Genomic DNA, 17,075 nt, shown 5'->3' on the forward strand with positions numbered 1-17,075 from the left:
ATGCCTGTTTTTGTGTGTTCCATCGGACTTTGTTTCCTTTTTTCGATTTTGTTATTGTTTCCACCTTTTCAATTTTCTTACATTTGTTGGCTCTCTCAAGCTTCTGTTTATTCCCCTTCTCCCTCCCTTAGTAATTTGGAAGTTCTACTCTGCTTATCAATTCTTCTGATGATTATCTTTCCATTCCTTATAAGCATAATTCACATTTTCTCTATTGGTAGATTAAGCACACACATGGGTGCACATACACACACACACACACACACACACACACACACACGTGTGTTACTGGCCTTTACTCCTAATTTCTCAGGAGAATGAACCATTTAGAATGTTTTTACCTCTTCATTCTGCCCTCACCCAAAATTTCTGTTCTTAGAAAAGAACAGATCTTTTTTTTTCTGAGATTTTTTTTTTTTTAATTAGAAGAGACGCTGGAAGCATGATGGCAACAGCGTAGTTTTCACTCTCTTGTTATGCCAGCATACAGACAGAGCAACCAGATGACAAAATCAAAACCCATGGGTAATATTTACGGTGAGGCCAGTAGACACAGTGTCCCCAGTGTGGCAGATTTTCTGCAGATAGGGCTGCCAGCTGTATTTCCAACCCTGTATGTGTTTGCCACCCTCCCATCAAGACATGGTGCCTATTTTTTCATCCTTTGTGTCTGGGCTGACCTTGTGTTCCATTTGACCAATAAGGTATGGTAGAAATGGCATTCTGGGACTTCTGAGCCCAACCTTAAAAGACATTGAACTTTTGCTTTAGTGAGAGGGGAATCAAGATACCCTGTAAAGAGGTCCGTGCTGTCCTTCTGAAGACAGAGGTCCTGGAAGATGAGACACTTTTTAAAAATAGGTCATGCAGCGCTGTGGCAGCCACCCAGCTAGCTCAGTTGGTAGAGCATGAGACTCTTAAATATAGGCCATGTACATAACTGAGGCCCCAGCTGGCAGCTAGCACTGAGGTCTCAGTCGTATGATGAAATTATCTTGCATCCTCCAGTACCATTCCAGCTTCTTCAGGCATCATATAGAGAAGAAACAAGTCTGGGCGTGGTGGTTCACACCTGTAATCCCAGCACTTTGGTAGGCCGAAGCAGGCAGATCATCTGAAGCAGTGAAGCAAGGAGTTTGAGACCAGCCTGGGTAGCAAAGCAAGACCTCATCTCTACTAAAATATATTAGTCAGGCACAGTGGCACATGCTGGTAGTCCCAGCTACTCAGGAGGCTGAGGTGGGAGGATTGCTGTGCCCAGGATTTTGAGGCTGCAGTGAGCTATGATCGCACTACTGTACTCCAATGGTCAACAGAACAAGATCCCACCTCTTAAAAAAAAGAAGAAGAAGAAACGAGCCATCCCCACTGAGCCATGCCCAGATTCGTGAGCAATAAAATAGTTATTAATCCACTAAGTTTTGGTGTGGTTTATTTACACAGCAATAGATAGCTGAAATATCCATGAATATCAAAATACACATGAGTAAGCACAAGTCACCAACAGCCACAACAACTTCATGGTACAATTATCTGTATAGGAAAAAGCAGGGGGAAGTAAGCAGTATTTGCCAGACCTGAGAACACAATACCAAAACAGCCAATGGGCATGGCAGACCAACTTGAATTCAGCAGCTGAAACTGGGAGGAATTTTGCAAAATTCAGCAACGAGTGAGAGGGGTCTGCAGGAAGGTTGGAAGGGGTTGGAGCAGACTATAATAATTCCTAGGAACTCTTTTTTCTTTCTTTCTTTTCTTTTCTTTTCTTTTCTTTTCTTGGATCATGGCCGGAGTGCAGTGCCATGATCTTGGCTCACCTAAGCCTCAACCTCCCAGGCTCAAGCAATCCTCTCCCCGCAGCCTCCCGAATAGCTGAGACTACAGGCACATGCCATCACACTGAGCTCATTTCTTAAATTTTTAGTGGAGACAAGGTCTAGCTATGTTGCCCAGGCTGGTCTTGAACTCCTGAGCTCAAGTGATCCTCCTGCCTCAACTTCCCAAAATGCCAGGATTACAGGTATGAGCCACCATGCCCAGCCTTCTATGAACTCTTAAGACGGACTGTGCTTGGGGGTTCCCAGGACCAACCTCAGGTTCACTGATTGACTATGAAGGACTCAGAATTCAGCAATGGGAAAGGGCACATAGGGCAGAGTCCAGGGGAAACAAGGATCAAGCTTTGGGTTCGCCCTTCTTGGTGGAGTCATACGGCCAGTGCTTAATTCTCCTAGCAAGATGTGGGGTAACATACATGAAATGTTACCAACCATGGGCTCTCACTTTAGCCTCGGTGTCTGTGGTTTTTATTTGGAGTCAGTTTCAGGCATGGCCAACTACCTGTGTGGTTGACCTTACTCAGTCCTTCCAAGGTTCATGCTGATACTGCACAGCCCAAGACTCACCAAAAATCACAGCTATCTGGCATGGCTCATGCACTCAAGTAAACAAAGATTTCTTAACAGGCAGTATATTCCAAGGGTTTAGAGCAGTGGTCCCCAACCTTTTTGGCACCAGGGACCAGTTTTGTGGAAGACAATCTTTCCATGGACATGGAGCCGGGTGGAGGGGGATGGTTTTGGGATGAAACTGTTCCATCTCAGATCGCCAGGCATTAGATTCTCATAAGGAGTGTGCAACCTAGATCCCTTGCATGCGCAGTTCACAATAGAGTTTGTGCTCCTATGAGAATCTAATGCTGCCACTGATCTGACAGGAGGTGGAGCTCAAGCAGTATCGCTCCCTTGCCTGCTTCTCACCTCCTGCTGTGCGGCCCAGTTCCTAACAGGCCTTGGACTCATACTGGTCTGTGGACTGGCAGTTGGGGACCCCTGACTTACAGGTTATATCCCAGGAGCTGGGGCAAGGGCCAAACCTTTCCTTGGAATGCACAAGGTTTAAACAACCCAGACCTCCTAAGTTAATTCTTTACTGTATGATGACATACCAGGGCTGTCTTCTAGGACAGCAGACCACACTAAGAAACTGCTGGGAGTGAAACAAAAATTAAGCAAGATAGGGCAATAGTAAATGTAATTTTTTTTGTTTTGTTTTGTTTTCTGAGATGGTCTTGCTCTGTTGCCCAGGCTGGAGTGCAGTGGTGCGATCATAGCTCACTGCAGCCTCATCCTCCCCAGGCTGAAGTGATACTCCCACCTCAGCTTCCTGAGTAGCTGAGACAACGGGTACATGCCATCACAGCTGGCTAATTTTTTGTATTTTTTTTGTAGAGATGGGGTTTCACTGTGTTGCCCAGGCTGGTCTCAAACTCCTGGGCTCAAGCAGTCCACCCACCTGGGCCTTTGAAATTACTGGGATTATAGGCATTCGCCACTGCACCCAGCCTCTCATGTTTGTTTTGTTTTGTTTTTATTATTATTTAATTGACAAAGAAAAATTGTATATATTTATGGTATTAATAGAGGTAATAAAGAGGGAAAAAACAGTCTTTCTTTCTTTTCTTTTTTTTTGTTTTTTGAGATGGGGTCTTGCTCTGTCTCCCAGGCTGGAGTGCAGTGGCGTGATCTTGGCTCACTACAACCTCCACCTCCTGGGTTCAAGCGATTCTCCTGCCTCAGCCTCCTGAGTAGCTGGGATTACAGGCACCCGCCATCATGCCCGGCTAATTTTTGTATTTTTGTAGAGACGGGTTTTTACCATGTTGGCCAGGCTAGTCTTGAACTCTTGACCTCGGATGATCTGCCCACCTCAGCCTCCCAAAGTGCTGGGATTACAGGCATGAGCCACCACGCCTGGCCAAAACAGTGTCTCTCTTACCCTAACACAGCCAACACAACACTTCTGACATTAGATTCTCCAGTGGATACCACCTGGGTGTCCTCCAATTCAATTCTGACGCTACCTGAAAATACTGCCATTAGAGGGCTCAATACCACAAGACTGCCCCCACTTCAGATGCCAATTGTAAGTCCCAGGTTGTGACCTACACGTCTGACCAACCAGCTATAAATCAATGACCCCCTCTTTGGGTTCAATTAATTTGCTAGAGCAGCTCCTAGAATTTAGGGAAACATTACTTACATTTACCTATTTATTATCAAGGGTATTACAAAGGATGCAGATGAATAGCAGATGGAAGAGATGCATAGAGTGAGGAATGGGGGGAAGGGGTGCAGAGCTTCCATGCCCTCTCTAGTCATGCCACCCTCTAGGAATCTCACTGTGTTCAACTATCTGGAAGCTCATCCAAAGCCAGTTCTTTTGGGCTTTTATGGAAACTTCATTATGTAGGCATGATTGGTTATATAATTGGCCATTGGTGATCAAGTCAACATTTTGCCCTTCTCCCCTCCCCAGAGTTTATGGTGAGTCTGCAAGTCTCAATCCTGTAATCATGCCTTGGTCTTTCTGGTGACCATCCACCATCCTGAGGCTATCTGGGGGCCACCAGTCATCATCATCTCATTAGTGTAAAAAGTCACTCATCACTCTGGAGATTCCAAGGCTTTTAGGAACTCTGTGCCAGGAAATGGGGAATGTATTAGACTGTTCTTGTACTGCTATAAAGAAATACCTGAGACTGGGTGATTTATAAAGAAAAGAGGTTTAATTGGCTCACAGTTCCACAGGCTGTACAGGAAGCATAGCGGCTTCTGCTTCTGGGGAGGCCTCAGGAAACTTACAACCACGGCAGAAGTCAAAGGGGAAGCAGGCATGTCTTACATGGCCAGCGCATGAGGGAGAGAGGGTGGAGGTTCCACACACTTAAACAACCAGATCTTTTGAGAACTTAGCACCAAGGGGATGGTGCTAAGCCATTCATAAGAAACTGTCTCCATGATCCAGTCACCTTCCACCAGGGCCCTCTTCCAATACTGAGGATTACAATTCAACATGATATTTGGGCAGGGACACAGATCCAAACCATATCAGGTGATGAAGACCAAATATATATATATCTTATTATAAATCATAATATCACAGGAGCACAACATGATGTTATGAAATATGTATACATTGTAGAATGGCCAAATCAAGCTGATTAACATATACATAACCTCAAATATTTATCTGTGGTGAGAGCCCTTAAAATCTATTGTCAGCAGTTTTCATGTATACAATACATTGTATATTAGCCTGTTTTCATACTGCTATAAAGAACTGCCTGAGACTGGGTAATTTATAAAGGAAAGAGGTTTAATTGACTCACAGTTCCGCATGGCTGGGGAGGCCTCAGAAAACTTACAATCATGGCAGAAGGTGAAGGGGAAGCAAGGCACCTTCCTCACAAGGCGGTAGGGAGAAGAAGTGCTGAGCGAAGTGGGAAGAACCCATAATAAAACCATCAGCTCTTGTGAGAACTCACTCACTATCATGAGAACAGCATGGAGGAAACTGCCCCCATGATTCAATTACTTCCACTTGGTGTCTCCCTTGACACATAGGGATTATGGGGATTACAATTCAAGATGAGATTTAGGTGGGGGCACAAAGCTTAACCATATCAATTGTTATTAACTATAGTCACCATGTTGTACAATAGATCTCTTGAACTTGCATATACATTTCCTTTGGCTACTGTAACAAAATACCTTAAACTTGGTGGCTTGAAACAACAGAAGTTTATTTTCTCATGGTTATAAAGGCCAGAAGTCTGAAATCAATATCACTGGGCCAAAATCAAGTATCAGCAGGGCTCTGCTCCCACCAGAGGCTGCCAGGATTCCTTGGCTTATGGCCACATCACTCCAGCCTCCGCTTCTGTAGTCACATTGTCTTCTCTTTTGTGCCATCTCCTTCTACCTCTCTCTAATAGGAACATTTATGATTGCATTTAGGGCTCATCTAGATAATTCAGGTGATCTCCTCATGGCAAGTTCCTTAACTTAATCACATCTGCAAAGTCCTTTTTTTGGCCAAATAATATAGCCAAATATGCCAAATTATGGCCAAATACTATATCTTTTAGGGAGTCATTATTCAACCTACACAATCCACTCTGTGGTTCCCAAACATTGATGTTCATCCCACCTACAAAGTACATTCACCCTATCCCAACACCCTCAAAAGTGTCAACTCATTACAGCATCGACTCAAGTTCAAAATCTTAGCTAAATATCATCAGCTCAGAAGTCTCAAATCTTATCATGTAAATCAGGTTTCAGTGAGACTCTATGGCAACCCAGGGGACAATTCCCCTTCATTTGTGGACCTTGTGAAACAAGAAAATGAGTTATCTATTCCCAAAATGTAAGCATGGGACAGGCATCAGATAACAGTTATAGACATTCTCATTCTAAAAGGGAGAAAAATTGAAGGAATTAAGAAGTCATAGTTACCAAGCCACTTTGAAACCCAGCAGGGGAGATTCCATTAGGGTTCAAGGCCTTGAAATAATCCTCAGTAGTTCATGAATTGACACTATGGGCCCAAAACTCCATCCCTTTTATTGAAGGGTAGCTCAGGTTTGAAGCTTAGTAGTTTTATTGCCTGCAGAATTTTTGGAATCTGGAAGCCTTCCTTCATTTCATTCCATCTCTGTCTCTCAGTATAAGCTGGCAATGTTTCTGCTGGCATAACATTCTTTGAAAACCTTGTGGATCTCCTGTATATGTCACAGGGATTCACACCATCAGGCAAGAGGGCCACAGGCTTTTCCTCGTTAATCTCATCTCTACTCCTGGCTTCTGCTGTGAAGATTGAGAGGATCCATGAATTACATGCCTAATCTCTTCGGTAGTAGCAAAAAGTTACCCAGCCATACCTTTGTTCTCTCCAGAGCATGCTTTCCTAAAAGCAAATGTCCTAATTTTAGTAGCTTTGGCAACCTGGATAGGCTAAGAATTTCCCATATTATCAACTCCTGATTCTTTCTTTTTCTTTCTTCTTTTCTTTTCTTTTCCTTTTTTTTTTTTTTTTTTTGAGACGGAGTCTCACTCTGTCACCCAGGCTGGAGTGCAGTGGTGCAATCTTGGCTCACTGCAATCTCTGCCTCCGGGGTTCACGCAATTCTCAGCCTCCAGAGCAACTGGAATTACAGGTGCGTGCCACCACACCCGGCTGATTTTTATATCTTTATTAGAGATGGGGTTTTGCCATGATGGCCAGGCTGGTCTTGAACTCCTGACCTCAAGTGATTCTCCCTCCTTGGCCACCCAAAGTGTCAGGATTACAGGCGGGAGCCACCGCGCCTGGCCCTGATTCATTTTTGCTTAGCAGTTCTTCTCTCAGTTTATCACTTTCCTCTCATCACATTTTACCATAAGCAGCAAGAAAAAACCAGGCTGCACTTCAACACTTTGCTTGGAAATCCCCTTAGCTAAATAAGCAAGTTCACTGCTTATAAGTCTGCTTTCAGCATAACTGTAGGACACAATTAACTTAATTGCTAAGTTTTCTGTCACTTTATAATGAAGATCACCTTTCCTATAGTTTCCAATAAGATTTTCCTTCTTAGCCCTCACCAGCAGCACTTTTAATGGTCATATTTATACTAACATGCTTATGATGATACATGTCTTCTCTAAGATGATATAGACTTTCTCTACCATCTTCTTTACTTCTTCTGAGTCCTCACCAGCAGTGCTTTCAACATCCATATTTCTACCAACAGGGTGTTTTGGGTAATCTAGGAGTTTTCTATAATGTTTCTCAACATTCTTCCAGACTCTACCTATTATCTAATTACTCTATTCCAAAGCCACTTCCACATTTTTGGGTATTTTTTACAGCAACACCCCACTTTCGCTACCAAACGTTTCCTATTGCTAGTGTAACAAATTACCACAAACTTGGTGACTTAAAACAACAGAAATTTATTTGTTCACAATTCTAGAGGCCAGAAATCTAAAATCAGTATGGCTGGGCCAAGATCAAGGTGTTGGCAAGGCCGTACTCTCTTCATTCCTTGGCTCTTTCAGCTGCTGGTGGCCGCTGGCATTCCTTGGCTTGTGACCACAACACTCGAATCTATGCCTCTGTATTCATATTTTCTTCTCCTATTTGTGTCATCTTCCTCTGCCTCCCTCTTATAACGACACCTGTGATTGCATTTAGGGCCTATGTTAATAATCTAGAATAATCTCTCCATCTCAAGATCTTCAACTTAATCACACCCCAAAAGTCCTTTTATCATATGGTAACATACACAGGTTCCAGAGATTTCTCTTGGGGAGTCATTATTCGGCCTACCTCGATAAGGGAAGAGACTGTCTAAATAAAAGTGGGGAAACAGAGCCAAGAATCTCAGAAACAAGCTTCCATAATTTTTAGCACTATGCAAAAACAACAGAAGAGGGAGCTCTGACATTTGAAAAGCTACCCTGAACCCCCACCTCCTTCTGAAAGTTCAGGAAAACTAATTTGATATAAAGAAGAATATACAGAGGACAAATCCCATACAATATTGCTGTAAGAATAAAAGAATAAGGGGTAGAATACCATTCTTGGACACAATGAAAGAATGCCGAAAACACATGCTCACAGAATGGATCAAAATTATAGCCAACTATTTTGAACAAGCTAAACAACATTAAGAAAATGATGCAAGACAATGAAAGAATAACATAAATAAGAACTAGAAAAACTCAATTTATGATAGATCTCAGAAAATATTTGGAAATAAAAGAAAAAATCTTTCAGAATAGAAAATTAAACTGCAAGGAACACAGAGCAAATAAACATAACACATGATGGCTTAAAAGAAATAGAAGGTGGAAAGGATGAACACATTTTTTAAAAAGCAAAAGAATAGTATTTGAGGACAAATGGCAAATATCAAAGTTATAAAAAGAAGATCCAATTCATATACCCTAGGAGTCCTTGAAGAAAACAAGGGCAAAAGGATGAAAACAAATACTAAAAACTATAATTCAAGAAAACTTCCTGGAATTAAAAAAGAATTGAAACTACATATTGAAAGAGCACATCAGACTTCCTTTTCCTTCTGGCCAAGATAGAGTTACAGGAACCAGATTTACTCTTCCACTTGAAACAACTACAAAAATGATAAAATATATGAAACAATGGGGCCGGCCGTGGTGGCGCATGCCTGTAATCCCAGCACTTTGGGAGGCCAAGGCGGGCAGATCACTTGAGGCCAGAAGTTTGAGACCATCCTGGCACATGGCAAAACACCATCTCTGCTAAAAATACAAAAAATAGCTGGGCAAGGTGGTACACACCTGTAGTCCCAGCTACTCGGGAGGCTGAGGCATAAGAACTCCTTGAACCCAGGAAGCGGAGGTTGCAGTGAGCCGAGGTTGCAGTGAGCCGAGATTGCACCACTGCATTCCAGCCTGGGTGACAGAGTGAGAGCCTGTCTCGAAAAAAAGAATTAAAAAAAAAAAAAAGAAAAGAATGCAGGTCTGAAAAATATCTCAAGCACCAATCTTAGGTTTTACAATAGTGATGTTATCAAAAGGAGCAATTGTGGAGGTTAGGAATTTTATGACCTCCGGCCACATGACTTCTAAACCAGAATTTCTACTCTTGTGGCTAATTTGTTGGTTTTACAAAGGCTGTTTGGTCCCCAGGCAAAAAGGGGGTTTGTTTTGGGAAAGGGCTGTTACCATCTTTGTTTCAAAGTTGAACTATAAACTAAGGCTGGGCACAGTGGCTCATGTCTGTAATCCCAGCACTTTAGGGGTCGAGGTGGGTGGATCACTTGAGGTCAGGGGTTTGAGACCAGCCTGGCCAACATGGTGAAACCCCGTCTCTACCAAAAAATTAAAAAATTAGACAGGCATGTTGGCACACGCCTGTAATCCCAACCACTCAGGAGGCTGAGGCAGGAGAATTGCTTGAACCCGGGAGGCAGAGGTTGCAGTGAGCCAAGATCGCACCATTGCACTCCAGCCTGGGCGACAGAGTGAGACCCTGTCTCAAAAAAAAAAAAATTAATATATATATATACACTAAATTTTTCCTATAGTTAGCTTGGCCTATGCCCGGGAATGAACAAGGGCAGTTTGGAGGTTAAGGGCAAGATGGGGTCGGTTAGCTCAGATCTCTTTCACTGTCATATTTTTTTCAGTTATAATTTTTGCAAGGGCATTTCAGTATTGTTATTCAGAGACTGGATAACGTGGGTGCCTAGAAAGGGATTAACAGAGCAGGCCTGAGACTGTTATGCTGAGAAAAGCTTGTTCTCAAGGTTTGCCCTTGGCTGGTGTCTGGGAACTTGGATTTCTGGAGGGTTCCCACTTTTCCCTAACTGATAAGGGTGTCTCACTGTGTCTACGTTGTGCTGACAATCTGGTTTATGCTGGCCATCTGCCTCTCTTCTAGGAGTCTGGAATATTCGTGCGTGCGTGCTAGGCAGAGGGCACCTAGTGCCTAACTCCCAATAAAAACCTTTGACACTGAGTCTCTAATGGGCTTTTCTGAGCAGAAACATGACACGCTTGTTGCTGCATTTTTGATGCTGGGGGAGGGTGCACTATGTGGGAGCCTTCCTGGGAGGGAAGAAGAGGGAAGATGGATGAGTAAATCATGCCTGGGTCACTATGGAGTTACCTATGGTGTAAAACAGCAGCTGACCTGCTTGCTATCTCTTATGAGAGGTAGAAGTTACCCGTGGCATTTGAAAATGATAAATCCAGTCATAGACAGTTGGCTTGCTGGATCTCCTGGCTGCTTTTGGCCATGCTGGCTAAAGATAGGAAGAAGTGCAGCTCAAAGGATGACTTTGGTTTTTGTTCTCTCCTCCAATTGGGAGGAAAAAGGGCCCAGACATTCCCCCCAGTGAGCTTCCTATGCACTAAAGACAGGCCAGGTGCAGTGGCTCACGCCTGTAATCCCAGCACTTTGGGAGGCCAAGGTAGGCAGATTGCTTGAGGTCACAAGTTTGAGAACAGCCTGGCCACCGTGGTGAAATCCTGTCTCTACTAAAAATACAAAAATTAGCCAGGTGTGGTGGCATGCACCTGCAGTCTCAGCTACTCAGGAGGCTGAGGCAGGATAATGGCTTGAACCGAGGAGGTGGAGGTTGCAGTGAGCTGAGATCATGCCACTGCACTCCAGCCTGGGCGACAGAGCGAGATTCTGTCTCAACAAAACAAAACAAAACAAAACAAAACAAAACAAAACCAACGAAAAGACAATAACAGTTCATTGGAGTTGCTCTCTCTTCTAGGTGGGAGGGGGAAGGGTCAGAAAATTTCTGAAGGCAGGTTTTGGGTGAATCAAGAACGTTCAAAGTTTGCATTGCTCGCTCCTCCAAGTGGAAGAAAAATAGTTAAATCAGTTCCCAGGGCTGGAGCAAGGCTTTAGATAAACCAGAGGTGGAGAAAGAGTAAAAAACATTCCCCCCAAACAAGAAAACCACTCTAGCCTTTTCTACAGCTTAGTAGCTGCCTCTGCAACTCAAAGCCCTCCTTACACTGCAACCTTCATCTCCAGCAGCTGTAATGTTAACCTTGTAAATGCGGTGTGGAAACTAAAGCAACTCCATCTTGGATGCTAATCCACGATGTTGACTTCAGATTAACTCCAGTGCCAGGAAGGCCTCTCAGATTTCCAGTCTAGCTATCTTTCCTTGTGTAAGAGCACATACTTACCATAAATCCTGCCCTTAGGTCTAAATAACCTCAATGTGATCGTTCTTCAATTCTACACATCACTTCTGAATCACCCCTTCCCTATGGTATATAAGCCCTGAGTCTGGGGGTGATGGCACAGGGATCCACTTTCTCCTCTTACCGCTGCCTGAGACGCAGACATGGCTTCTGTTTGCAAGTCCCTATTAAATGTTTCCTTCTAAGAAATTGGATATGTCAGCCTCTTTCTTTGGCCTCTCAGCTTCCTGGGACTTTGGGGGTAGTTTTGTATAGACCTGCTCACTGTGGAACATGCTGATTTTACAGCTAGGGGTTTGGGGAAAACAGAGGGGAATGTTTATTCAAAGGCTTTGTATTTTGTGGCTGTCGCATCTGGGTGTATGATAAAATTTGATGTAAAATGTTATCTGCTTTATTTCATCAACGTTAGACAAATCATCCTAATAGGGAAAGCTGCAAAGAAAAAAAAACAGTGTTTGTGGAATCAGAGCTCCCTTGCTTTTTGCTGCCTGTGGGTGGATTGCAATTTAAACTCTTTGAGGGTTGGAAACAGAACAAGTCTCCATAACCACTGATTTTTGCCCATTGGAGCCTCTGGAAAAAGGGAGAGAACATAAAAAGAGAGGCAATCTCCGGGTAGAAACATGCTTTGGGAGTTTTCAAAAACAGCTTTTAGTTTGCTAATGTGCTCTTGCTGCCATGAACTGCCTGACCCATGGAGGCTAATGGTTTTCAGCCTGCTGTGCATATATTTGAGTAGGTCTATTTGGCCTCTAAAATGAACAAGATAAAAAGGACTTTTAGAAAAGTCTTGTTTGTCACTTGGGCTTGGTATACAGCTGTCTGGCTCTTCCTTGTATCAGCTTTGCTGCTACTGAAGGAAAGCCAGGGGCTTTTTAAAAATCCCAGATTCACAGATCCTAATTGCCTGTGCCTGCCTCTGAGCTGAAACTTGATGCTGTCTTCTGCAGCTGTTTCAGCCTTGCGGTGAGCTGTGCGGAACTGAAGGCTCATCTCAAAGAACAGGACTCAGATTCTGAATTGTTGCCCATTTAAGACAGCCTCTGTGGGGCTATAAATGACGAAAATACAGATGCTGACCGGACTGTCTGGGTCACATAAAAATGCCAACAGGAAAGGGTGTGTTCTCATGAGACCATCTAAAATTGGGTGGCTGAATGGCTCTAGATTTCTGATACAGAGACTAATGCATTCTTAACTTGTGATTTCTCTTGAAAGCTTCAGGTTGGGGACGGACACATAACAGAGAATGTGACCCCTTCACCTACTTCACACAGATTGGACTGGTGCCCCTCTTTGAGATGTCTCATTGCTGTTGACTTGTTGCATCATTCAGCTTTCAGGATTAGATGCAGTTTGTGCCAATGGACTGATAGCCTGACTCTATTTCCCTCACCTTTCTTTTCTTTCTTTCTTTCTTTTTTTCTTTTCTTTTTTTTTTTTTAGACAGGGTCTCACTCTGTCACCCAGGATGGAGTGCAGTGGCACGATCATGGCTCACTGCAGCCTTGACCTCCCGGGCTCAGGTGATCCTCCTACCTCAGCCTCCCAAGTAGCTGGGACTACAGGCTCCTGCCACCCAGATAATTTTTTTTTTTTTAAGAGATGGGGTTTCGCCATGTTTCCCAGGCTGGTCTCGAACTCCTGAGCTCAAGCAGTCCACCCACCTTGGCCTCCCAAAGTGCTGGAATTACAGGCGTGAGCCACTGAGCCCAGCCTACTACCCTCACCTTTCTCCTAGTGCACACATCTTAGTGAAACAGTTTGATTATTCAGTGCCGCTGTCCCCAGCAAGAGATTGATTTTTTTTTTCCCTAGGCTGCTCACTGGGTAAATGATGAGGAGGAAAGGAATGGGAAGTTAATGGAAACCCATTTTGAAAAAATTGGAAAGTTCCGGATTCTTCCTGACCAATTTCTAGGCATGATATGTCTTTCTGGTTAAATTGCATAAAAATATTTTCCTGGAAAAATGTTTCTTTCCTTCTAGCATATAACCCTTCCAGACAAATGGTCTGGATGAGAGTAAAATGATTGGGAAATATGAAGTCATATTTCTTCAGTAAGTCATGAAGTCTTACTGAATGAGACTCACTGATTTTGTAACAATGGAGAAAAAAGAAAAGCCTATGGAGGTGCCGGGGTGTAGAGAGTGTATTAATGATCTTTGTTTTTTCAGAACTGCTCCTGGCAGCTTTCCCCTCTTTCTGTAGAAGAATGCCCCATGTTTCATTTCCAAGCTGCTGTGAGTGCTTTGAATGTAAATTGGCTGCTGAGCCTCTGATCACCCCTGACAGCACTGACTATGACACAGCAGGGGTGGCACCTGCTCCTGTGATTTGCCGGCAGAACACCTGCAGATGCCATCCACACACATGAGAGGGATGAACTGATGTCACGGATAAGCAAAACTGAGGGAACCTGACTACCTCTGGGCAGTCCTGCTGAAACCAAGGACCAAACTGAGTTATTTGGATTAGACTCGGTGGGAGTTTTCCCCATGGGAGGCCACACTGGGAACCCTGTTAACCTGCCCTGTCTGACTAATGTATGCCCTGCTCGGGGTACCTGAACAATTGTAAACTCTTGGTTTCCAGGGCTATCACGTGTTCCCTCTGGGATTGTACTTGCATGTGCACCCTAACTGTCCTGACACTGCCTCAGCCTGGAAGACATTGACATCAGCTTCAGTTTACTGGCCAGAGTGGTGCTGAGCCTGAATTGATGTGGCAGGCTGGGCAAAAAGGGGTTAATACAGAAATTTAAGGAAGAAGCCCCCTGAGTTTCAAAGATGAACTTTTGTGGTTAATGGATTTTTTTTTCTGTGTGTGTGTGTGTGTGTGTGTGTGTGTGTGTGTGTGTGTGTATTTTGAGACAGTGTCTCACTCTGTTGCCCAGGCTTTAGTGTAGTGGTGTGATCAGCTCACTGCAGCCTCAAACTCCTGGGCTCAAGTGATCCTCCCACCTCAGCCTCCCAAGTAGCTGGGACTACAGGCGCATGCCACCATGCCCAGCTAAATTAAAAAAAAATTATTTTTTTGTAGAGATGGGGGGTGTATTAGGGTTCCCTTAGAGGGACGGAACTAATAGGATATATGTATATATATATAGGCTGTCTGCAAGCTGAGGAACAAGGAAAGCCAGTCTCAATCCCAAAACTGAAGAACTTAGAGTCCGATGTTCAAGGGAAGGAAGCATCCAGCACAGGAGAAAGATGGAGGCTAGGAGGCTAGGCCCATGTTGTTCTTTTCTCATTTTTCTGCCCGCTTCATATTTGATGGAAGCTGATTAGATTGTGCCCACCAGATTAAGGGTGGATCTGCCTTTTCCAGCCCACTGACTCAAATGTTAATCTGTTTTGGGCAACACCCACACAGACACACCCAGGATTAATATTTTGTATCCCTCAATCCAATCAAGTTGACAACTCAGTATTAACCATCACAGGGGGTCTCACTATGTTGGCCAGGCTGCCCTCCAACCCCTGGGTTCAAGCAATCCTGCTGCCTTGGCCTCCCAGAGTGCTGGGATTACAGGTGTGAGCCACTGTGCCCCACCTGGAATTTGTTTTAACTGGCTAAATCCAGGACCCCTGGAGGGTATAAGTGAGGTTAAATCTGCAGGGTGGTCTCACTGGCTGCATGGGGTCCTACTGATAATTTTGCTGTGAAGATGCCAGGACCAAGGGGTGGACTAAGCAGAAGGGGGTTAACATAGCAGTCCTGTAACTATTGTCCTTTGAAAGTCCTGCTTACAAGCTTGGCCCTTGGCTGGCAACTAGGAACTTGGATTTTGGGAGTATTCCCAGAATTCCTTAACTGATAAGGATGGCTTACTCTTCCCAACCTGTTTGTGCAAACAGTGGTTTCTGCTGATCACCGGCTTTCATTCTGGGAGCCTGGAATTTTGGTAAGCACTAGGTAGAGGGTGCCTAGTGACCAGCCCCCAGTGAAACCTTTGGGCACCAAACCTCTAATGGGCTTCCCTGGGGAGAAGCATTATACATGTGTTCCTGGATTTTTGTTGCTAGAAGGATAGCTCTGTGCAAGCCTCCTGCGAGGGGGAGACAGCATGAGGAGGCCTGTGTACAGCATCCTTCACATTCTGCCTGTGTCTTTTTACCTTGACGATTCTGTCACATATCCTTTTGCTGTCATAAACCTTAGCTGTGAGGACAATTATATGCTATGCTCAGTGCTATGAGTTCTTCCAGCAAGTCACTGAACATGGGGGGTGGCCCTGGGACCCCCCAACAGAATGGGATAAATTAATAATTATGAGATATTCCAATTCTATCATCCCTGCGTCTTTGAGAACCTGTAATTTTGTTGTGAGAGAAATGGAATGCAGGCCGGGTATGGTGGCTCATGCCTATAATCCCTGTACTTTGGGAGGCTGAGGCGGGTGGATCACCTGAGGTCAGGAGTTTGAGACCAGCCTGGCCAACATGATGAAACCCCATCTCAACTAAAAATACAAAAAATTAGTCAGGCATGGTGGCAGCTGCCTGTAATCCCAGCTACTCGGGAGGCTGAGGCAGGAGAATCGCTTGAGCCCGGGAGGCGGAGGTTACAGTTAGCTGAGATCACGCCACTGCACTCCAGCCTGAGTGACAGAGCGAGACTCCGTCTCAAAAAAAAAAAAAAAAAAAAAAAGAAATGGAATACAGATACAATATAAAAGAGAGCTTAAGGAAAAAAAAACCTATATTCCTGAATTTGAGTTGGACATATCAATATGATCTCACAACAGTTTATTTTTAAAAAGAATGTGCGCATACACACACACACACACACACACACTTCATAGCTCTGTCTGCTGAAGAGGCCTACAAACAACGACCAACACAGCAGTAATGAGCAACCCTGGCACCCAAATTGTGGCCTTGACATTCCATTTCCCATGAAAAGGAATCAGTACCAGATCTGGTACTGGAAATGTACAAGATAATCCTGGAATCTTGTCATAAGAGCAGATAGTGAGAAAGCTGTTAATATCTATTAGGGTCAAGTCAAAAGGGTGTGGGAGCCAACTCCAGGAGTCTCTCACGGGCCGCAGATGAGATAATTTGAGCTTCAAGAAGTTAATAAATGCAATTTGACTGAAACCTGCCTAATACGCTTAAATTCATGAGTTCACAATGATCTTTTTAAAAATAGTTACCTTTGGGGAATGATAGGGAACCAAATCATTTTCTTGAAAACTGATAAAGGGACAAAGAATAAAGCATTTATGTTGCCTTTCCTAAATAAACTGTAGTATCAGTAACCAAATGATAAATGAACAAAAGCATCTCTATAAAAGTGTTGCAATTAATAAATGAAAAAGAATTGTTGGTTGGAATTTGTATATCACCATTTTGCAACCACCAATCAATTTCATGGATCTTCTAGGCATTGAAGCATCTCAGCTGCTAACATCACAAGAGTGACAACCAGACATTCTGTGCCCCCTGATGAGAGCACATGTAGTCTTGCTAAAGGAATTAAGCTTGAACCAGATCTGGCCCCTGCATTGACCTGCCAATTTGCAGGAA

The 17,075-nt window shown here is 43.9% G+C and overlaps 1 protein-coding gene across 1 annotated transcript in view; it reads left to right on the forward strand.

Moving 5' to 3' along the window:
* The window catches only part of LOC134729774 (uncharacterized), a 40,180-nt gene extending 23,346 nt beyond the window's left edge, over positions 1-16,834 (forward strand). Inside the window, exon 4 of the mRNA XM_063601588.1 lies at positions 13,719-16,834. Within this exon, the coding sequence (XP_063457658.1) occupies positions 13,719-13,918 (200 nt within the window). The 3' untranslated portion in view covers positions 13,919-16,834. The remainder of the gene's footprint in view (positions 1-13,718) is intronic.
* The last annotated feature ends 241 nt before the right edge of the window (positions 16,835-17,075 follow it).

Source organism: Pan paniscus, chromosome X (assembly GCF_029289425.2).
Source record: "Pan paniscus chromosome X, NHGRI_mPanPan1-v2.0_pri, whole genome shotgun sequence".
Classification (NCBI taxonomy): domain Eukaryota; kingdom Metazoa; phylum Chordata; class Mammalia; order Primates; family Hominidae; genus Pan; species Pan paniscus.